Here is a 24,831-nt window from a genome sequence, read left to right as displayed (position 1 = left end):
TAGACAAGAAACTCTAATGCAAATAAGCTGTCATCTGCTCATCCTAAGGTAGCAGGCTCCACAACCAATCCACTGAGGTAGTGAAAGGAAAATAGAACTTCTACTTACAGTTCATGTATTTTAAATAGGATTAAACTTTAATAGGGGTTGGGGTTGTGGCTCAGTGGTAGAGCACTTGCCTGGCATATGTGAGGCACTGGGTTCAATTCTCAGCACCACATATAAACAAATAAAACAAAGGTCCATTGATAACTAAAAAAAATATATTTAAAATAGTATATAGACTGGTGAAAGTATGTGCAAATAATTCAAATATACACATATCACTGGTTAGTGCTTGTGGCAGACTAAAAAATGGCCTCAAAGATCCCTGTCTCCAAGTATTTGTACCCTTGTGTAATCTCCTCCTCTTGAATGTAGGCAAGACCTGTGATTTGCTTCTAGTTAATAGAATACAACAAAGTGACAACTGTCACTTCCACATTTACATTATGTAAGACTACTTCTTTCTTGCTTTATGACTTTGATGAAGTAACCATCAAAGAGGCCCACATGGTAAGGAACAAAGGATGGCTTCCAGAAGACTGTCAGTCAGCAAGGTGGCACTCATCCTAACAAGCTACAAGGAAATGAATCCTGACAACATTATGTGATATGGGAAGATATTTCCCCGGTCTAGCTTTCAGATGAGCCCCTAATCCTGGATCACGGTTGATTGCAGCCTTGCAAGAGAACCTGAAGGAGAGGAGCAAGCTAAGCTATGCCCAGATTCTGTGAAAAGGTGAATTTGAGTTGATATTGTTAGTTAGCAACAGATAAGTAGTATAGGACTTAAACTCAGTGAGAGGACATAAAGTCAAAGATATATGGGGACCTCTGAACTATAGCCATCTCTAGATCATCAAAGGAGGGCTCCAAAAAAGGCCAAATGCCAGCAGTGTAGCCTGTGAATTTTGGTGGTAAAAAGAACACCAATCAAAAACAAGAGCAGAACTCAAAATGGGCTTCTAAGACCTAGGTTCAAGTCCTAGTTCTGCCTCCAAGCAGCAGGTGATCTTAGTAATCAAATTCCGGCCCTGCCACTTCATCTATACTATGGGTGAACAGGACTGGTAAGAAAACCACTGAGAAAGTGATCTGGAAATCTTCTATATAATGATATACAATATATGCATGTTAGCTTGTCACCAAACTCAGTGGTTTGGGCAAGGTACTGTGCTTTCTTGCCCAAGCCTCCTTATTGTAAAATGATTATGGAAGCCCATATTCTCTCTCAGGGCTCTGACCATTTTTTATTCTAACATTTACCCATGAGAAGATGGGAAGATGATGACCTGTGACATTTTACAGTAGTTCCCATATCATTCCATCAGCCAGGGAGACTGTCTTAGCAATGAGGTCACTAGAGGCAACTTTGACCAGCCACATCTTGTCAGACTGCAGGGCCTGTAACATGAAGTCTTGTTTTCCTAACATGTTTTCCAAAAAGCAAATTAAGGATCAAGAGAAAGTTAGGTGGATCCACCAAATTTCAGTACAAATTGTTGGCCTGCTTTCAGCAGGGAGGTAGCATTGATTTTATTATTGAGTACCTTAACTATGTGCCAGAAGCTTTTATAATTACCACTTCTAGTTTCTCATCTTTACCACCACCTTATAACATAGGTCGTATCATCCATGTTTTATATATAAGTTAGCTAAGGATCAAAGAGAGTAAACCCCTTTCCCAAGGCACACTGCAAGTACATGGGTAGAAACAGGATTTAATTTAATTATATTTGACAGTAAAGTCCCTGATCTCTGTATATACCCCACTGCTATAAGAGTGAAAACAGCTTGGGCAAAAAGGTCAGCAAGTGATTTCAAAACAGTACAGGTTCTGGGCCCACAGTGAGATCCTGTGCAGAGTATTGCTTCATTCATTCATCCCACAAATGCCACTGAGCACCCACTGTACACCAGAAAGAAACCTATCCCTTGCTCTCATGGACACTGATACACAGAAGACAAATGAAAGACTAAATGACCAAATTAATGGACAGACAGACACACAATTAGTATGTCAAGCACCATAAGAGAGTGATGTGTGCAAAGTGTAATGAGATCACAAGGTGAGTGATAGCTACTGGAAGGGAATAAACATTCTAGACAACTGGAACTCCAAGCACAAAGACATGATATGTTCCAGCAATGGCAAAAGTTGAAGCTGGGGAAGTGGCTCAGTGGTGGAGTGCTGGCCTAGTGTGAACAAAGCCTGGGCTTGGGCCCTAGCAACATGCGTGCGTGCATGTACACACACACACACACACACACACACACACACACACACAAATTCAGCATGAGCACAGCTCTGGACGCTGAGAAAGTAATAGAGGGAGGCGAGGAACAAACCCTGAAGTCTCTTCCCTATACTCTGACCCACTCAGCCAGCCATTGACAATGGAATCACCTCAGAGGCCCTGGTATTAAATGAGGCATAACAATTTAGAAGCCTTTGGAGGACTCCAGGATTAATTCAAGAGGCATCAACTCAGGGTCTGAAGCCAGCCTGAGAAGTCACAGAAATGCCAGAAAAACCAGCAGGTCTATTAGGAAATAGAAGAAACCCATCCTAACTTTAGCAAGGGTACAAGGAGTAGGGGAGGGGGAATCCCAAGGCAAAGGAGGGGCTTCTCTTACTGAAGAATCTAAAAGCTCATGTTCCCCAATTCTATGAGACCAAATTGATACCAATATCAGAACTGAAGCTTTCAACAAGAGGGACGTATACACAGACATACCACATGAAACAGTGTGCAAAGACAAAAGGGTCTGGCCCTCTCTCTTCTTGACTCCAACAGTAGCAGAACTGATGATGCTACCCACTTTTTACTACACCACATACAAGATGAAAATACAATCTCTTACTTTCCTTGCTAGCTGGACTTGGCTGCTGCGACTGTTTGGTTTGGAGTAGCTGTAGCTGGTGGAAGATGGTCCATCTCTGGTGCATCAAAAAAGTATGCCTGAAAGAAGAGAGGCATGAAGAGAAAGTTAAGACACCATGGTCCTCAGTCCCCACAATCCCCCTGCCATATTTATGACCACACTGACCTGCAACTATCTGTTTATGTCTGTCTCAATTACTCATCTGCTGCTACCATTTATTGTTCACTAAATCCTTCTTACAACCCTGTGATGTCATTACAATTTTCTTTATTTGACGGGTGAAGAAACTTGGGTTCAGAGACACTGTTGTTTGATCAAGTACACATAGTACATGGGTGGTGGGACCAGGACTCAAAGGTAGGTCCCTCTGACTCCAAAGTACACATCCTAATTCTAGTCTCTCCTTCAGTGCAAAGATGATCTGTCTTTGCATCTGTGTCACTACCACCCCGCACAGAGCTTGGCACACTATGTAAACAATTAGTACCTAATGAACTGAACTATGACAGATTGCTGCTAAACCATTAGTTGGCTTTCTGAAAAGACCTTGAAAAGAAAATGCTAGGCATGCTTCCCCTCCTAATTCTTCAGCTAGGAAATGAAAGGTTAGATAAGTGCTTCCACTCACCACCTGTAATTTAACTGTCAAAAATCAGGAGGTAGAGGAGGGAAGACATCAAGGAGGGTCTTCCCTGCTGTCTCAAGGTCTGAGAATCCTAACTTTAGCCCAGGAAAATACCAGTCTTATAGCTTTGAACACTGGTTGTTCAAAGGAAAGGTGTATCAAGAACCATTGAGCCAGGTGCAGTGGCACAAACCTGTAATCCCAGAGACTCAGGAGGCTGAGACAGGACTATCTCAAGTTCAAGGTCAGCTTGGGCAATTTAGTAAGACCCTGTCTCAAAAACTAAAAAGGGCCTGGGATACAGCTCAGGGGTAAAGCGCTTCTGGATTCAATCTCTATGTGCCCTTCCCCACACAAAAAAAGAGCCAAAAGTATTCATGGCTCCCCCTTGGTTCAGTGCCTTAGGAAGGTGAGAAGTTAAAAAGCCACCAACTGAGGAACAATTTTTCAGCAGCTGTGCTCTCTATCAGCCAGAAGAGGGCACCAACACCACATGCTGACGCTTCCCCAGCACAATCCTATTTCTCCTTAACTCTTTAACAGACCTTTTCAGTTTTCCACTGACACCTTTTTCTGCAGACTTCACGTAGTTTGTCACATTCTGAGGGCAATTCCACTACTTTTAAAAGCCTTCCTCCCAGGGCCCCTTCCTGCAGCTGTTTTGTGGGGTACAGAAAAACAGTCCCAAATTTGAGGACAGAGGCCATACTGCCCATACCATTCAGGGCTCCTCCAGTCCTCTTGCAGGAGCACAAAGGCCCAGGGTGCAGGTGCAGGCGGGTGGTGCTTTTCCAGGCTATGGGAGGAACCCGTCTTCAGATGGAAGAGCCAAGAGGCCCTGGTTCTACAGCCCGCTGTGCCGCTAACTTGCACTATACTCTGGACAAGCCCCTCCACCCTATGGGCCTGTTTTCTTTCTTCCTTTTGTTCTTTTTTAATAATAAGTTCCTTAAGTTTTTTTAGTTGTTGATAGACCTTTATTTTATTTATTTATACATGGTGCTGAGAATTGAACCCAGTGCCTCACACACGTCAGGCAAGTGCGCTACCACTCAGCCCCAGCCCCAACCCATGGGCCTGTTTTCTTATCTGTAAAACTGAATGATTAAAACAAACAAACAAACAAAAAAAGATCTCTAAACACCATTTCTTGCACATAATCATTAATCAGCTCAGAAACCTGTTAGTAGGAAAATCTATCCCCATTTTAAAGATGAGAAAGCTGAGACTCAGAGATTCTCCCAGGGCTATACAACTGTGTGTCTGAGCTGGGATTCTAATCCAGTTCTGTCCACCTCCATGGTTCAGGCTCTTCTATCTTCCCACATGGCTACAATTTGGCACCAGGTCTAGGCTGGTCTCAGATCTGTACTGCAGAGGCCTCAGGGAAGGCACACAGTAGAGATAGGACTCGGGTCCATCTATGAGCCGTAACCACACAGAGGCTTAATACTGCTCTAAACATCCCAGCCAAAGATGTATCCTCCGGGTGCTTTCTTAGCCATCCTACCAGGTATGTTCCAGTAAAAACTTAAGAGATCATTTGCATGTACAATCACCAAGGGGCCCTCAGCAGGTGTGGGACTGTTACATGCTTCACTGCAATAAGGCAAAAACACCAATCCATGTTTCCCTGGAGAGTCTGAGGAAGCCAGGCTGTCTGGTTTAGCTGGTGCCCCTCAGCTTAAATGACTCCCCTGCCAATTCCTCTCTCTGCCCTTCTGATAATAATAATAATGTCTCCCATTTGTACAACGTCATATTTTTTGTGGTACAAATATCACTTGATCCTTATAACAGTAACGATGTTACCATGGTGTGCATGATCAGCTCCTTTTTCTAAGTAAGGAGGCAGGAGTGCAGAGTGGGAAATAACCAAAGCAGGGGGTGGTGGAACTGGGACTGGAACTGAGTCTCCTCACTTCCAAGCTAGTCCTCATCCAAAAGAAAAAGGAGGAGGCCATCTCCAGTGCAGAAAACAAAACCCAGGCCCTAGAATGGGTGGGGAGTCGGGGGCAGCAAAACAACTGACCACAGGGTGGTTCCCTTTCTCCACAAGGAGAAAACTGGACCTTGTCCTTCAAGAGGACGTCCTGTTCCCAACGTGCCTTCCTACCCCACAATCCAATCTGCCCTGCTCTGGAGACCCCAGGGAGCTAAACAGATGCCCTTTCTCCTACCTCCTCGCCACTCACCAATTTCTCAACCAGGTTCATAATGGGTAAAAAGTTCAGGAGAAAGGTGGGAAGTTGGTGAGCAGCACCAATGAAAGGGCACTATGAAGAGAATGGGAGGCTTAAGCTTTAGTTTATGTGTGAGTTGTGTGGCCTTGGACCACTTCTGCTGGGGCACCATGGAGCAATATGCAGCAGACAGGCCCCATCAGCTTCTGATGACATGGGGTCTCTTTTCCTAACATCTTTCCTTCTGAAGAACACTTTATAATATATGAAGGGCTTCTGCAGCCATCTCACTGAATCTCAAAGAAGCCTAGGAAGATATGAATCTCTTTGACAGAAGAGGAAACCAAGGTTCTAAGTGTTAAGTTGCCTTGGTTCACAATGCTATGCACCTCCCAGTCCAGGGTTTTTGTTTTGGTACCAGGGATTGAACCCAGGGGTTCTCAGGGGTGCTTTCCCACTGAGCCACATCCCCACCTCTTTTTTATATTTTATCTAGAGACAGAGTCTCACTAAGTTTCGTAGGGCTTCACTAAGTTGCTGAGGTTGGCTTTGAACTTCCAATCCTCCTGTCTCAGCCTCCCAAACTGCTGGGATTACAGGCATGTACCACTGCACCTGGACTTTTGTACTTCTTAGTAATGCCCTCTTCTAGAAAATTCTTGAGCAGAAAGATGGGCAGCTTCAATGCCATTTATCCCAGAAGGAATTAGAGGTACAGGAGTTAAAGATCTTGCCATAGGTACCACATGAAATAGGTTCTTATTAATAAAGAAAATAATAATACTTCCCTACTCCAGTGTTCAATTCTCCCTGATCCTTGCTAGTTCTTATAGTGCTTTAAAAGACAATTCTTTTTCTTCTGCCTCCTCCTCTTCACCAACTTCTCAGGAAAGTATACAATGGGGAAAAATTCAGGAGAGACATGGAAAGATGCTGGTGTAAGGTATTACAGTGAGTGAGTAAGTTATAACGGAAAGGACATTATTCCTCAACAGACAGAAGGATCCAGAAGGGGCACTGCAGCATTTTAAGGGATCAGCCATGTCTCCATAGGATGAAAGGAAAGGGACTTAATTTATGGACATTTATAAGACAAGTTCTATGTTAAATGCTTTCTATGTATTATTTTGTTTCATCCTCAGAAACCACACTACAAGCAGGAATTATTATCATACAACAGAGGAAGAAATTAAGATTCAGCGAAATATAGAACTATATACAAGTTCACATAGCCAAAAGTGAAAGCTGCCTGAATCAAAAGCAAAGGCTCTTCCTAAAAAGACATCTAGGCACAGGAACTCAAAACCTGCTCTAAATGTAGTCCACTTTAAAAACAACTCCACTGTCCTGTATTTGACTTCATTCTTCCTACCCATGAAACTTCAAATGTCATAAGTCTTCCTAGATACACACTGGAAACCATCAAGGCACCCAAAGGCAGAGTCCCCCCAGTCCTGCTCCCCAACTCGATACAGAGGCACATGTCCACCCACACTTCCTGTAGCAAGACACTAAACCTTAACCAGATTACAGAAACTAGGTAAAGGCAGAGATTACAATCAAATTCTTTTAACTTAGACCACTTCCCCCTAAAGAGGGAAGAGGAGAGTCTAAAACAGTGTTGACTTCATGGAGGCTATTTTAAAAGAACTGTTGCATCTAACAATTTGAGGTCATTGAGCATTTGCATATAATACACACTAAAAGAATACAGGAATGAGACCATACCAAGCAGCCCACAGAAAGAAGCATATGAAGCAACACAATCGTCACAATTGTGGCCAATGCAATGCGCCGGTTATCCTCACGAACAGCTGGCCAAAACGTCATTGCCAAGACAGATCCTGAGATGGCCAGGGCAATCATGACTAGAATCCAACGAACAGCTTTCTGAGGGATAATCCACAGTATCTGAAAGAAAAGAAAAGGGAGGTGGGGAGAGGCTTCTTGGAGGCATTTCAGAGAGGTATTTGTTCATTCCAGGCACATATGTTTATATACCCCCAGCCAATCAGCAGCTGGGCCCCCGCTGCCAGTCTGGTTTTCAGTACAAGCTGGAGAAACGCCACCAGCATGCAGACTGAGGTGGACCCTTTCATAACCAAGGGCTCATGATCTGGCACTCACCCCCAAACCCTGTTCATGCTGAACTTTAAATTCAAAGGGGAATGTCAGGAGCACATGAGTTTTAGGCTGGAAATAACAATGCCTGGTGGAACTTTCAACCAAGAACAGAGCATCACTCAGAGTCTGTTCCACAATGTGATACTTACTGCTGTGGGAATATAAATGAAGAGCGAATAGCCATAGACACACACAATCTCCAGAAATGAATAGGAAACGATGTTCATAACTTTGCTGTTTCTCCACACAAGGAAACCCCAGAGGGCGAGAGGAACCAGCCACGCATAGGCATAGATGATGGTAGCTGCAATGGACACTGCGGATGACAGGACACAGTTTTCATCCCCAATAGAGCTTTAACATACTATCAGAGCACTTCTGATACCTAACTGTCCTGATTTTCTAAACATGTCAATTTACATCAATGGACTGGAGGATCACATCTTGCTAGTCTTCATTTCCTGGGCATGGGACCTGACTCATAACAGGCACTTGATAAATGTTTGTGAACTACTGAATCTTCTGTGTCTACCTTTGTGGTGATGACTAGTATTCTCCTATATAGTTTTTACAGTTCATTTGATAACTAACAACTTATATTATTAAACAACTGAGATACTTCAGAGGGACATAATGGTAAGTACACTGAGCATTTCAATCAAATAAAAGCCAACTATCCCCTTGGAAGAACACATCCTCCTCCTTAGTGAAACAAGAGCTGACACTGATTTCTTTAGGAAATTTATTAAAATGCCCTGGGTACAGATTAACTTGTTCTGCATGTTATTTAGAGATCCTTCTGTTCCTGAAATACAGAGTTCCAAATCACTGATAAATTGTTGAACTATTCTCTAGTTTCACTTTCTTCCTTACATAAAAAACTGCCTCGGTGGTGGAAGTGCTAGTTGGCAGCTCCTTGGAACAGGAGCATTCAATATATCACTATACTACTCTCCTCTTCCACTCAGAGCAGCATGCCCTAGAGGACTTGCCTTCCACTTTCAGAGTAGAGGGTCATAAAACATGGGTAAGCCATGGCATCAGCCTTTCCTACATGAAACTCAGTAGGTAATTCATTTAACACATTCTGGCAAGAACAAAGGCCCCCACAGCAATTACATCCAGGCTGGTTAAGATGTAGCTCAGTGGTAGAAGCACTTGCCTAGCATATGTGAGGCCCTGGGCTCAATCCCTAACATGAGAAAAGAAAAAGAAAAAGAAGAGACATGTGATTACCCAAAATGCTTTGAGCCTCCCCAGAGCATTTTTTAACTCTCTCTCACACACACACACACAAATTAGCTTTTTGGTCAGGCACAGTGGCACACACCTGTAATCCTGGTAGTTCAGGAGTCTCAGGCAAGAGGATTGTAAGGTCAAAGCCAGCCTCAGCAATTTAGTGAAGCCCTAAGCAACTTAGTGAGACCTTGTCTCCAAATAAAAAATATAAAGGGCTGGGGATGTGCTCTTTACTCTTACAATAGCCCCTAGGTTCAATCACCAGTACCAAAAAAAAAAAAAAAAATTAGCTTTTTGTGTTATTAACTAGTATGTAGACATATTACTTCATATAATCTATACTTTCATTTTTGAGAAGAAACAGGTTGAGAGAAGCTATGGGGTTGGTCAAGATCACATGATTTTCTTTTTTGTTTTTTTGGTACTGGGGATTGAACTCAGGGGCACTCAACCACTGAGCCATATTCCCAACCCTATTTTGTATCTTATTTAGAGACAGGATCTCACTGAGTTGTTCATCGCCTCACCGTTGCTTTGAACTTGGGATTCTCCTGTCTCAGCCTCCCAAGCCACTGGGATTATAGGCGTGCGCCACACGGCAAGGTCACATGATTAACAAGTTGGTGGAAGAAGCTGGATCTAACCCCACATGTGATTCATATTGTTTATATAAAATGGGAAAATGTTTATTGATAGGGCCTGTATCTTATTAATACTTACATCACATCCCTGAAATTGGGATACCCAGCCAAAGAGGCTAAGAAGAAATGAAGACTCCCACCATGCTTCCAGATCCCCAGGAAGGGTGAGTTACTCTTCTGTCAAAATACCTCCAATAAAGAGATTAACATAAACTACTTACAGCAATATTCACTCACCTATCTTGCTTTATTTAACCACTGAACCACTTGAAGGCAGGATCTGAATCTCATAGATATCATTTATTGAGTTAAATTCAAACCAAAGATATTTGATAAACAGAGTGAGAACTGAACCCATGATGGAGAAGGAAGGTTACGGGTTTACACACTTTCTCTTGTGCACATGCATGCACAAACACACACACAGAATAAAGGGGAGGAAAAGAAGGAAGGACATATAGATTCTCTCTCACACGTCTCTACATACATACATATGGATATCTATTTAGCAATAGTATTTACTGAATTCATTTTATACAAATCACTATTCTAATCTATTGACATATATCAACTCTTTACTCTTACAATAGCCCTGTAATGTAAGTATTATCATTTCCATTTTACCAATGAATCTGAGGCCAAGAGAGATGGTTAACTTGTCCCAAGAGGCAGAAGCTAGCCAGTGGCAGAGCTAGAAGCTGCAGTGGTCTAATGGGAGTTCTTCTCCAGCTACCCTAGCAGGAGATCGGACAGGGAGGCCAGGACTTGAGAAGGAAGTACAGGTCAGTCTCCTATAAAGCCAATCTTCCTCAATTTGGCATCACCTGCAAGTGTCTGAAAGCTGTTTTCTTTTCTCTTAACTGCCCAATACTGATTCAAGAAAGTAAGTTTTAAAACAAAAATGTCATTTACAAGCCCATCCCTCGGTCACATTCACTTCTGCATTTTCCCTTCCAGGCCTTGACCATTTGCACACTCCTCGATAACAAATCTGCTATCAGAAGGCCCCAGTTTGGCATAAGAGATCAGCTTCCCCTGTTGCTCTGGGTGCTTCATCATTTGTGGCCACAGCCAATCTCAGCCAGCTGAGCCATCAACCTAAATAACAATAGGTTATCCCAGTCCTCCAACGATACAAATCATGCTAGGATACAGACCTTCGTGCACACTGCCTTACAGTTCTTTTGTACATTGTTTTTAGAATAAATTCCAATTGCAATACAGCTTTCCTAAAAATTATGTGCATTTATAATACTGTGAATGTACTTATATACAGAATTATATATCTTAAAATGTTAAAGTTTTGATATATTAAGTTAAATATATGCTTAAAATGGTAAGCTTTATGTTATATGTAATATAACATGCACAGATACAAAAGCACACAATATATAAAGGAGACAAAAAGAAGGAAGGATTATGGATACTCTCTCACACATATCTCTATATACATATATAGGAACATCTATTTAGCAATAGTATTTATTGAACTCATTTTGTACAAATCACTATTCTAACCTATTTACAATGTATCAACTCTTTAAATAGGCTATTTAAAGAGTAATATATTATCATTTCCATTTTACCAATGAATATGAGGTCAAAAGAAATGATTAACTTGCCCCAAGAAGTTAAATGATTAACTTCTGCCACAAGAGGCAGAAGCTAGTTACATATAACATAAAATTTACCATTTTATGTATGTTTCATATATGTATATATAAAATTTTATATACACATATAAATAGTATAATTTACCATATTTAAAAAAAAAAAGAGAGAGAGAGAATGTCGATTTTTATAGATGGGTGGTAAACCCTGAGACAATAGGAATGTTTAACCCCTAAAACAGAGAATGCAGAGATGGGGCCCACACACTCAGTGGGTAAAAGGACTCACGGTTAGAAACTGACAGTATTCTAAATGAGTCAAGCTATTCACCAACCTTTTCGGAATTCGGGCACATAATGGTATGTCTTCTCTCCCAGATGGATTAAGAAGTTGGAAAGATTCCCACTAATTGCTATGGCAAAGACCAATGTGGCACATATCCAAAAGGGGCCTGCAAAAGCAACCAGAAAATTCAGAAACAGGAAAATAAGCACTGGCCTTTAGATTCTTACAGAATAATTTCTTATCTTCCTCTCTCTCTCTTCACAAGCAAGGGAAAATGAATTTTAGATGTAATCAACACTTAATGGGAATTTTTTTTCTAAAAAAAGGTCATAACATTAACTCGGTAATTAGCTACCTTAAAGACTAGAAGGATTATATCTAAAGGCCAAAACACCTTCCACAATTAGGTAAATAAAGACATTGATTTGTGTATAGTTTCTTTTATTGGAGGATCATCAAAAAAATTCATAGACATTTTGTTAAGCCTTCCATCAGAATACAAGAAGCAATGATTACTTCTCTCTTCTACATGTCAGATGTCAATGCCAGAGAGAAAGAAGCCGAATCAGACAGGTCCTTCCATAGCATAAATGAAGAGCCAGAGAAACAGAACACTTTAGACAAACGCTGATCTAATCTATCACATCACTCTGGTCGTGTCAAAGAGGAAGTGTATGTGCACATGTTTAAGCCATCCTTTTTGCTTCTTTTAATGAAAAAGTACTATATTAACAGTTCCATATTGAAGAGATACAAAAGGGAATATAGAGAAAAGCACATTTCCCTCCCTCTCAGCTCCCTAACTCTGCATTTTTAGAGCTCATCACTGTAACTAGTTTCTGGTCAATCCTGCCAGAAATAGTCTACACATATATGCAAATGTAGTGTATGCGTACGTATGTGGTTTTATATAGATGACATACATATATATCCTGCTGTGCAATTTTCCATTTTTACCTTAAAATAGCCTAGAAATTCTACCAAAGCAAGTCATATAAATTGGCTTATCCTTTTTAATGGTTAGAAAACATTCCCCTGAGCGGATGAGGGTGCCGTGCTCTGCACACCCCTTTCACCATTTGCTTGATTTTATGAACACCATCTTTGTCTCTCCCTACCTAGAATACATACTACGTAGAACAGATGTAATTTTTAAATTGAGATTAATACATTTTATGAATTTCATTTTTCAATTTCACTAATATTTTGCTACACTTTTTGGGATAATTTCAGGCACCTTGACAAAATTAAGAAAATTGTTGCAGTGGTGAGCAGTGGCACATGCCTACAATCCCAATGGCTCAGGAGGCTGAGGTAGAAGGTACGCAAGTTCAAGGCTACCCTCATCAACGTGGGACTTAAGTAACTTAAGGAGAGCTTGTCTTAAAATAAAAAGGGCTAGAGATGTGACTCAGTGGTTAAGCGCCCTTGAATTCACTCCCTGGTACCAAGAAAAGAAAATACTGTATTGGGGGAGCTAGTGAGCAGAAATCTATAAGTATTTTTCAGAGCCAAGCACTGGCACCCGAGGTTGGGAAAGGGAACACAGGCAGTGGGAGACTCCAAGAGTCACCAGCATTAGCTTTCCTTCCACAAATCTGTTCTAGTCAAAGACTAAATCTCACTGCTGTTCTGTCTGCCTACCACCTAAGAGGAAAAAATAAAACAAAACCCACAAAAAGCTTCATTGAATTGACAAAACTATCCGTGTACTGTAGGCAGGCAGAGACCATCCAAGCATAAGAACTCACCTGGCCAAAATATTAATTTATAGTACCATATAACTAGAAAGCAAAGAACTTCAGATCTAAACAGCCATTATTTATTAAGTACCCAGTATCCTCTAGGCCCTGGGGTAGGTGCTAGGGACACAGTGATGCAACAGAGACAGAGTCACTGCCTCAAACACACACAGGCACCCTAGGCAGACAATAAAATATCTAACCCAAGAATTTGAGGTGAGTGAAGTCCAGGCTGCCCCTCGGGCACCTAAGGAGGGCAATAAACCTAGAGAAAGTGTTGTCTAACCCGGGATGAAAAAAACAGTAGAAGTTTTCAAGTGAATAAGGAAAAGAATGATCCAGGAAGAGGGAACAGCAAGAGCAGAGCAAACAGTTCAAGGCCAAGGAAGTTTGACGTCAGGTGTAGCTAAAGATTAAAGATGGACAGGCCAGAGGATCTTAGAAGCCCTATTAGTGACTTCAGAATTTAGCTTGAAGGATGTTATGATTTAGACATGAGGTGTCCCCAAACCCTCAGGTATGAGACAATGCAAGAATGTTCAGAGGTGAATGGATTAGATCGTAAGAATTGTAACCTAATCCTCTACTGATACAGGTTAAATGGGTGGTAACTAGGCAGGTGGGATGTGGTAGGAGGAAGTAGATCTCTGGGAGTGTACCTTTGAGGTTTATATTTTGTCCCTGGTGAACAGAGCTTGTTTCCTCTGCTTCCTGGTTGCCGTGTCCTGAACTGCCTCACTTTGGGCCCAGAGCTATGAAGTTGACCAAAGTGCACTGAACCTCTGAAACCGTGAGTCAAAATAACTTTTCTTCCTCAAAGTTGTTCTTGTCAGGTCTTTTTGGTCACAGAGTTATAAAGGAGACTAAAACAAGAGCAAAAGGACGCCTGGTACAGAAAGATATTTATATAGCTGCCCCTCAGTATCTGTGATGGACTACTTCTTGGACACCTAAGATACCAAAATCCAAGGGTGCTCAAGTACTTTATACAATATGACAAAGTGTTTGCATATAATCTATGCACAACCGCCCATATACTTTAAATCATCTCTAGATTATTTATAATACTTAATACAATGTAAATGATATATAAATAGTTGTTATCTGTACTGTTATCTGTACATGAAAAAAGTCTACACATATTTAATACAGATGAAACATTTTTCAAATGTTTTTGATCCAAGGTTGACTGAATCTATAGATGTGAGACTTGTGGATATGTAAGGCCACCTGTACTGATTTAAAGACTTGTCCAGCATTCTCTGGAATGTGGCCCTAAGCTGTCCAGTACCATGGCACAGCAGCAGTTGGAGGGAAGGTGTTTTAAAGTGGTCTGGAAGGTAATCAACATTTTCTCACCCACTCTACCTGTCTGGTTAAAGCTCAATAATTCATCCTTCGGGAGGGATGATGAGCAAGAAAACTGTCTTAGACCTTAGTATTCTTGTCCCCTTAGCTATTAACATTTCTCTTGCCTGTTTGTAATCCTTCAATTAACCCCTTCTGCTTAAGGATAAAACCCAAATTCCTCAGACCTCTATAGAAGAGCCATGATGATTGGGTTCAGTAACCTTCCCAGCCACCACTATAGGAAGCCAAGAACCAAACAGTATATCAAGCTCAGGTGGTAGAGTGCTTGCCTCACATGCATAAGGCCCTGGTTTCAATCCCCAGCACCACAAAAAAAAAAAAAAAAAATCAAACCACACCCACCCACCCACAGCATGCCCACTGCTTCACTTGCCTTTCCCCTTCTCTTTTCCCTTCCCCTTCCCTACTCTATGGGTAGGGGTGGAAGGGAGCCTTAATTTACATTGTATTTACAATTAAATTTTCATTCTATACATTTTTTTGTTATGAAATATTTCTAACATAGACAATATCATAAAGAATAATAAAGCAAATGCCAGAGTATCTATTGTGTCACCTTTAAAAGTCCTTTAAATGGTGTCATACCATTCATATTCTTCTACAACATGCTTTCTTTTCATTTACCATTGTTCTCAGATATATCCATTCCAATGCTTATAGGTCTCATTCTAAAAACTACAGAATTCCCTACATGAATATACCACAATCCAGTATCTTGCTGATAAAATATCTAAATTGTTTTAAAATACTTGCTCTTACAAACCACACTGTTGTAGTGACTGATATTCTTCTATATGCTGTCATATAGGTTTCTCTAAAAAGAAATACCTTTGAGAACTGCTGAGTTGTAGAGTCTGAGCATCTTTAAATTGCTCTAATTTATGTATCAGTGAGACACCCACAGCATTATTCAAAAGTTCCCGTGGCTCCACCTCCTTGACAACACAGTGTCAATGTTTATGAAAACTGACTTGGAGTATGTCACTGCTCTGCTCAAATCCTCCAGCAGCTTCTCACTCAAATAAAAGCTAAAGTTCTCACTGTAACTTATGAGACCTCTACATTGCCTCTCTGACTTCATCTCTTCCTAGGCCCTTGTCCACTCTGGTCCAATTACTCTAGTTTCTTTGCAATTCTTGGAACATACTAGGCAGCTTCCTACCTCAGGGTCTCTGCACTGACTGATCCTATTGCCTCAAATATTCTTCCCTTAGGTATCTATATAAATCACTCCTGGTTCCTTTAGGTCTTTACTCAAAAGTCACCTTTTAAAATTTTCTAGTCCACCCACCTACATACACATTTCATGTCCTGTCCCTCTACCTTTAAGTTTTTACCTTCTTATTTGTAACTAACAAATCATATATATTTAAAATATGTAGTATTTTTTACTTATTTTGTTTATTGTTAAACTCAATAAATTATAAACTGCTTAAAGCATGGGGGTTTTAGTTTTAGTCATGCTATATCTTCAGTACCTAACATAATACATCCTCTGTGTTTGTTGAATTAAATGAATGGCTGAAGACAAGCCAACCTATATATGTTTGCTAAAATGACTGGCATAAATGTTTTAGTTACTATTTTGCTGATTAAAGGTGGGGCTGTGTTAGCTTCTCATTACTGACAAATACCTGGGGAAAACAACTTAAAGGAAGAAAAATTTATGTGGGCTCATGGTTGTAAAGGTTTCAGTGCATGGTCAGCTGGCTCCTAGGCATAAACACCTTGGAGGAAGGGCCTGACAGAGGAAAGATGCTCAGTCATAGCAGCCAGAAAGCAGAGAGAAAGAGGCCAGGGACAAAACACAGTCCCCAAGAGCGTGCCCCCCGGCGACCTACTTCCTCCATGTTCCACTTGCCTGCTATTCCCACCACCTACCAGTTGCCCACTGATGAGATTAGCACCCTCGCCATCCAATCACTTCCCAGAAGCCCACCTCTGAACATTGCTACATAGAGAACTAAGCCTTCAACACATGAGCTCTTGGTGGACATTCCAGATCCAAACGACACCAGGAACTAGGCATCTTTATATGTTTTTATTGACCATTTGGGTTTCCTCTTCTATGAATTGCCCATTTTCCCCCAGTTGCTTGTTTGATTCTTAAAATTTGTGGGAGTTCCACATCAGTTTTGTTTCTCATCTTTTGTTCATTTGTATATTGCAAATATTTCTCCTGGTTTGTGGTTTAATTTTTTTTTACAAGTTTTTTCATGACTTATTTTGTTGTATAGAGATGTTCACTTTAAGTTGAAATGCAGGAGATTAATTTATCAATTTTTGTGGGGGCCACCCCTGAGCCATTACAGCATCTTTACTTAGCCTTCAGCCAAGAAGGTTTTAATCTGGCATTGCACTGTGGCTCCTCCCACTCTGCATGTTGCATGTGATCACTGCCTTCCCCCTGCTAGGAAGTCTGTTTTCCCATAGCTCCAGACTTGGGAGTAATCCACTGGGCTTGGACAGCCCACCTTCTTATTTGGTGAGGAATGTTCTATGGAAAAACCTTTGCACCCCATATAAAAATAAACCAAACGTGGGCTCACACTGTCCCTCTGGAAGCTCACGATAAGGTCAAAGAGCCGTCCTGCCCACTCCCCCCTTTATAAAAAAAAAAAAATTCCATGTCATTTGATCTTTTCAGGGGACAGCCTACTCCACGCAGAAGAACCTCATTTCCACCACCACCCCTAACCCCTGCCAGGGAGATGGGCGGGAAGTTTTTTCCTTGGACTGCATACTGGCACATCTTCTGTCATCATTTTCCTGATCACCTTCCCCCAACCCATTCCCCAGAGGCCAGTCCTCTCTGCTATAAATATTTAACCTTCACTGATATTTAATCATGTCTTTAAACTCATAAGGCCATTAGCCTTTGGAAAGAAGCAAACTTTAGGTCCAAATCTTGGCTCTGTCACAAAAAGCAGCATAGCACATTTTTTTTTCAATTGATGAAAAATATGAATTATGAGCTATGGTACTGATTTAAAAACTGAGTTCAACCACTTACTAGCCATATGATTTTAGGCAAGTTGATGAGTCTCTGTGTGACTCAATGTCCTTATCTAAAAATATTACCTTCCCTAAGCCTCAATTTTCTCTTTTATAAGATAAGGCTACCTTGGAGCATGAAAAATAAAATAGTGCAAAATGGTACAACAGTGCTTATCTCCATGCCTGGTGTTGTAAGGTGTTCATTTCCTCCTTGAGGCTGGGGACTGTGGCTTTGCTTTTAAATCCTCAAGCACTAGTATGGGGCCTAGCACAAAATATGGGGCTCATATGGAGCTTCTCTATGCCAAGCTGTCTGTCCAGCACTAGAGACCTGGCTTCCTCAGGCACTGAGCCTGCTCCTCCAGAGCTCTCTAGTTGGAAGTGAGAATGAGCAAGATAGCTAGAGACAAGACCCTTGAATGAAAGGCACAGACCAGTACAACAATGGTTTTCACACAGGGCTCCCTGGGGCTTTAGAAATCCCAAGGAGGAACTTCTAGAAATTTCTGGAAATGTCACAGGGAGCACAGGCTGAGAGAAGAGAGCCTTCCAACCTCCACAAGAGCAGTTTTTGGTTTTAGATACTGGATATTCCCACAACTTGATGAAAAGAGTCTAGAATGTAAGATCACTAGTTTACTACAATACGGGTTTTATGTAATAAACTTGGTTCCAGTTCTACTTCATTAGATCAACAACTCCTAGCTGTAGTTTCTTCAAGTTACATAGAGATAATAGCACTTAATGTACAATCTTGTAAGAATTAGAGTGTGTGCAATGCTTGTCACACGGTAGATTCCCATGAATTCCTTTGCCTATTATAATGAACATACATAATTACTTTACTGTTTCTTGTTTAGGACTTGAGCATATATATTAATAAACTTCTTTGAACACCAGCTTCGTCATTGAAAAAGTGGGGATACTATACAAGATGTGATTGCAAGATTGAAATATGACCAAGCACACAAGGTCTCTGGTCTAGCCCCTACCACACAAATTGATCAGAGCTGTTGGCTTCCTTCATCCCTCAAACACAGAAGTCCACTATGCTTGAACCCTCTCCTCAGGTTGTGTGGACCTCAGAGTTTTTCTCAGACAGCAAGGGGGTCAGGGATGACAGCTGTTCCCTGACTCATGCCTGTTTCTCACTTTCCGTGCTGGTGACCAAATCCCAAAGGGAGCCAGCTCATCTGAAAGCAGAGCTAGAACTCAGCACATTAATGAAAAGTATGAGAATACCTCTCCACACTCTCCCCAATGTCACCAAATACAAAGAGTAGAATCAACAGTCTCCTCTTAGACAAAGTGACTTCATTTGTCTCAGGACTATAATGTCATTTGAAGAGCATAGTTCTGAAAGGACTAAATCCTGGCATTAATATGACACATAATTGCATTTCTCCCTAAATTCTTTGCGGGGGTTATTACTGAATCTCAGAAGAATCAAACAAAACATTGTACACCCCAAAACAGTGCAAGTCTCCAACTTTCTAGATGTCCCACACCTTTGCCCAATTTAACTGGAATGTGGTAAAGAATCAAAATAGCACTACAGGGCTATGGTTGTGGCTCAGTGGTAGAGCGCTTGCCTAGCATGTGTGAAGCACTGGGTTCAATCCTTAGCGCCACACAAAAATAAATAAATAAAATAAAAGTATTGGATCCATCTACAACCAAAAAAAAAATTTTTTTTTAAATGGCACTACACATACCATAGAGATCTGGATTGCTGCGGATATATAACCTCACGAAGTTTTTTCCAGGTATTGGCAAAAGAGACCCTTTTATTCTGTCAAAGACCTGGAAAACAACACAGCAGTAATTCTACTTAAGATTTTTTTTGTTAGAATTTTAATAAATTCAACAACTACAAAACTAAAACTCAGTTATTTGGATTTTTATGATAGTATTTTCACATGCTAGTAACACCTTATTTTTCTAAGACCACTTCCAGTACAGAAAGGCTTTTGCCTGATTTGACTGTTTAATCACAAAAGAAACAAATCTCCATTACATAAAAGTAAGGGTAAACTGTTTACAAACCTGGTAAGTGTCCACATCAAAGAATGTTTGATAGTATTCAAATGTCCAGAAGGGAGAGCTTTTCTTCTGTCCAGCAAGTAGCTGTCAGAGGTAAAGTGAAACGCAATGAAGACAGAAGCAATTCCCTAGTTGCAGCTGTGCAGAGGGAGAGGGCCCTGACCCAGTAAGAAACCAAAATGTAGGAAAACACCAGGCTCTTCAGCAGTCAGTGAATGAGGCCCACAACAGCCAATGCCCCACTCCCGGCCCCACAGAGAAACAAGCATCAATTTTGAAATCTCGCCTAAAGTTCTCAAATCTGGCCCCTCCACTGGGGGAACTTTGGTGAAGCACTAAACCCCTCTCCAGCTTGCTTCCCTTGTATAAAAAGTATAGCTAATAATGGGCTGGGGCTGGGGCTCAGTGGAAGAGCATTTGCCTCAAGAGGCACTGGGTTCAACTCTCAATTCGCATATAAATATGAATAAAATAAAAGTCCATCAACAACTAAAAAAGTATATTTTTTTAAAAAAAAAGGTACAGCTAATAAGATCTACCTTGTAGATGTTTTATATACAATAACACACACACACACACACACACACACACACACACACACAGAGCAGTCAGTATAAATGTCTTCTCCGCCATCCATCTTTCAAGATCCTTACTACTGCCAGGCACAATGGCACATGCCTATAATCCCACTGACTCAGAAAACTGAGGCAGGAGGTTCACGAGTTCGAGGCCAGCCTTGGCAAACCAGTAAGGTCCTAAGCAACATAGTGCTTGTATTAAAATAGAAAAATAATAAGGGCTGGGATGTAGCTCAATGGTAAAATGCCCCAGGTTCAATCCCTAGGACTGAGGAAGAAAAAAAAAAAAAGGTTCTTACTACTATTACCACCTGATTTCTCAAAAATCTGACACACTGATTCACTCTGAAATACTAAACATATTAATGCTTTGACAAAAACAAAAATTCCAGTTTAGAGGAGGCCCATAAGGAGGGCCACACCTGTCCCCCAGCACTGTTCTCCAGGGGCAGATGGAGTCACAAAACTAGGAATCACGACTGGTATCCTCTGGTATCTACAGAGGACTCACATGGCAGAGGTGTAGGTGGACCAGGGAGAGCCATTTTTCATAAGCTAAGCAAGGAATCCACCACTGTCACAAAAATATTGGTAAACTCCTCTCAATTCGGGTAAATTTTTTTTCTAAGACTTTTTTTTTTTTTTACCCCAACCACATTTCTTCCTAACTGTTGATGCCTGCTGTTACTCAATGTGATGTTAATTTTATGTGTCAATTTGTCTATGCCTTGATGCCCAAATATTGGTTAAATATTCTTCTGGATGTTTCTGTGAGGGTATTTTTGAATGAAATTTACATTTAAATTGATTTGACTTCAGAAGGCCTGACTAGAACAAAAGGCTAACCCAACCCTACCAACCATCCCAGCCCTGCCCCAGCAAAAGGGAATTCCCCTGCAGCTGGCCTCTGAACTGCAACTCCTTCCCACAACTTTAGCCTCCTTAGATTTGGACTCACCAGGCCTCCACAATCACATAAGCCAATTCCTTAAAATAATCTCTCTACATACACATCCTATTGGTCTCTTTCTCTAGGGAATCCTAACAACTCAGCTGTACTCGTAGCCACTCCTTGTGTGAGGGAGCCGACCACTTTAAGCCCTAACACACTCTGCCTCTGGTACAGTCTAGCAACTAGACACCATCTCTGACTTAGACTGCCTTAGTTTAAGGATCCAAGTATTCCCTACTAGTTGTGTGTCTGCGCAAGTTACTTAAACTTTGTTTCAAGTTTCTCATTTGTAAAATGAAGATAAAAATAGCCCTTGGTTAACAGGTCATTAGGAAGACTAAATGAGATGATGCAAACTTTAAACGGAGGCTGGCATCCACTAAACCCTAAATAAATATTAGGTATTGTGATGATATGATGACAAGGCCCAACAGATTATTTTCTCATATTCCAGATGAGGAAATCCAGGCTTAAGAAAGTTACAGTACCTTTCCTAAGACCATATAACTATTGGTAGGATCTGAACTCAGGCTCTTAAGTTTTCATTGCTATATTTGGTATATATTAGCATTCAATTTAGCATAAAATTCAGTACTTATTTTGATACTTCATGGAGTTCCAGAAAGAGCATCTGGTACCCACAAGCCACACAATCTTAATAATAAGAACCCTATGAGCACATTGCTACAAGTACACCTCTGAAGCAGTCCAATCATGATTCAGTTTATAACATACTGAAATAAATACTACTTGCCTGAAACATGCCAACTACATGCATGGAAATATATCTTTGTGATTAAAAACAGCCACTAGGTTGATTTACCTCCACTTAGATGGAGATCTAGAGGTCTCCCTTCACCTCAACTCCCTCACCAAACCTTCCCAGCATGCCCTACTAAGCCCAACCTTTACAGAGCTGTGTCCAACTCTAGTTCAGAAGTCACCACTTCTAGTCTAGACCACTTTAACTGTCTCCTACCTGGTCTTCTGGCTTCTAGTCCGACTTTCTCCAATTCATTCCCCACATGGCCACCATATCTTACATATCTTTAAACACATCTAGTCATATTGCTTACAATCGTTTGGTAGCTCCCAGCTGTTTTCAGAATACACTTTGTTCTGGCTGTGTGGAATCCTGGCCTATCTATGTAGCCTCATCTCCTGCCTTGATCTCTGTGTTGCTCCTGATGCAGTGAAAATAGGACATTCCCATCTGCACTATGTTCACATCTCTGTGATGTCACTTTGCCCACCTCCTTCCCCTGGCCACCTCCTCTTCCTTCATCTGATGGTGCAAGAGCCATTGCCTCTAAGAATTCTTCCCTAATCCACTCTCTTTGCTTTCGAGGCCCAGGTTCCCGCTACCAGTGCTTCCCATGGATGGTAATGGTCTACTTACCTGTCTGTTTCCCCCACCAGGGCAGAGGCTACCTGTCATTTACCTTTGCATCGCCAGTACCTAGCACAGTACATGGCACACAGTAGATGAGACTAAATAGAAGAACAAGCTTTAAAAACATTAAAAGGAAAAAAATTCAAAGGAAGTTCAAACCTCAGTTTTGTCAGAGTCATCATTTCCCAGTAATTCATCATCCTCTTCTCTCCCTGAGCCTCTTGGAGGGCCTGGTTGATGCTTCGGGGTTTCATCAGGATCCTCAATGCTTATCGTGGTAGCATCTGTGTTTGCTACTAGAGCAGTGGCTGCATCACCAAATTCTGAAATCAAGCAGAGCAGAAAGGCCTCTGAGAACTTACCCACACTAGGAATGCTATGCTTTTCATTCAAAGACAAGTAGTTACAATTCAGCTTTGCTACAGACCCTGTCTGAGAAAACAGCAACAAACTTTGAAGAAAATCTCACCTAGAAATCAATCTAACATGGAAAAATGATGATGAGGAGAATTTGGAGTCAGGCTTGGAGTTTAGTCCTGGCTCAGATGCTGACTAACGATATGAGCCTAAGTAAAATAACCTCTAAAACCCTCAGTGTTCAGTAAAGCGAATAACATTTATTCTAAATAACAATTATTCTAGAGAATTTGGAGAGAGTTAGGAATATTACCCAAGCAAAGTCCTTAGCAAGGTGCTTAGCCCACTCTAACCTTTCTTCTTTGATTCAAGTACAAAAATTTTTAGCAAGTATTTTCCCCAATAAGTCCTATGAAATCACTACAGAAAATATGAGGACAAAAAAGAAAGTAGAAATAATAGAATAAAAATGACTCAGACCCATCATCACATAAAGGCAAACACTGTTAACACTCTCGTACAGTTCTTCTTCTTCACCTAGCAAGATTCATGCTTCATTCCCAACATTCACCTCATGCAGGAAGTACACCGAATCCTGATTGAGATGGGTTCAGGCCATGATAAACTACTCTGCATCTGCTTTGTCTACTGATTATATACATTTATTTCACTATAAAAATCTTTGAAATAAAGAAGGAATGTCTATGTAGAGAAAACCTTTGGGGTGATAGCCTGAGGATAACTACCTACCAGTACAATAACTAGGTCCCCATTTTTAAATCTCTTGAGCCATATTGCTAACTACTTTCCAAAAGAACCTTACCCATTTATGATCATCAATAGTAATTGAGCATCCTAACATACTTCTTTTTTTTTTTTGTGTGTGTGTGTGTGTGTGTTTGGTACTGGGGATGGAACCCAGGGCCTTGCACACAGTAGGCAATTGCTCTACCACTGAGCTGTATATTCAGCCCCTAACATACTTTATTTCATTGTGCTTAAATAAAATTCAGAGCAGCTCTAAACTTTGAAGGCCTAAGAAAGATACCAGGAAGGCACCATCTTGACACCAAGGGCACGGCACAGCTCCTAGCATTAGGACAGGGCTCTTGGATACTGAATTCTCATTGCCCCTGAGCATATGAATAGTTTCATGCAAAAAACCAAAGGGAGCTTAGCATGTAACAATCACTCCAGCTTCGGCTGCCAACATCTGGATTATTGAAAGAACATGAGGCTCTGGAATGATGGCCTATTGTTTCAGTTAAGACTCTAACACTCCATGGACCCAATAACTCGGAATCTGTTTCCTCACCTATAAAATATAAACAATACCTACTTCATAGAGAGGTTGTGAGGATGACAGGAGGTTATAGCTACCAATCATTGCTGGACAGGGTACCAACATTTAAAAAGATGGTCACAATTGTCAGAGGATCAGCCTAAGGAAGATAGACTTAAGTCACATATTAGGAAAGCAGCAGTTTACCAGAGGGAAGAGCATGCCAGAAAAAGGAAGCGAGTGCTGCTGTAGAAGCACAGAGGCCAAAGAGGCTCCGTGGAAGATGAGAACTCATCTAGCTGATGGGCTCCAAAGGCCTGCTGGAGGCAGCTCTCGTGCAAAGGGAAGGGGATGAGCAAGACCCAAGGACAGACAGAAAGTGTGTGCCATGTTAGAGGGACAGGAGATGACAGTTTGATTGCAGCATACATAGGGTGTGTGAACCTCTAACATAACTTTTCACACATTCTGCTCTGTGAT

General features: G+C 41.2%; 1 protein-coding gene across 2 annotated transcripts in view; it reads right to left on the bottom strand.

The window, feature by feature from the left end:
- YIPF1 (Yip1 domain family member 1) overlaps window positions 1-24,831 on the bottom strand; it is a 32,819-nt gene that overhangs the window by 4,957 nt on the left and 3,031 nt on the right. For both annotated transcript variants that reach the window (XM_081306381.1, XM_081306380.1), the window contains exons 4-10: window positions 22,872-23,035; window positions 19,793-19,873; window positions 19,462-19,549; window positions 11,686-11,802; window positions 8,010-8,176; window positions 7,465-7,647; window positions 2,908-3,005 (exon numbers count right to left, since the gene is read on the bottom strand). In XM_081306381.1, the coding sequence (XP_081162507.1) occupies window positions 2,916-3,005; window positions 7,465-7,647; window positions 8,010-8,176; window positions 11,686-11,802; window positions 19,462-19,549; window positions 19,793-19,873; window positions 22,872-23,035 (890 nt within the window). In that variant the 3' untranslated portion in view covers window positions 2,908-2,915. The remainder of the gene's footprint in view (window positions 1-2,907; window positions 3,006-7,464; window positions 7,648-8,009; window positions 8,177-11,685; window positions 11,803-19,461; window positions 19,550-19,792; window positions 19,874-22,871; window positions 23,036-24,831) is intronic.

The sequence above is a fragment of the Spermophilus citellus genome (genome assembly GCF_964194105.1).
Source record: "Spermophilus citellus genome assembly, chromosome: 9".
NCBI classification, from domain to species: Eukaryota; Metazoa; Chordata; class Mammalia; order Rodentia; family Sciuridae; genus Spermophilus; species Spermophilus citellus.
This window is presented reverse-complemented; position numbering and strand designations above follow the sequence as displayed.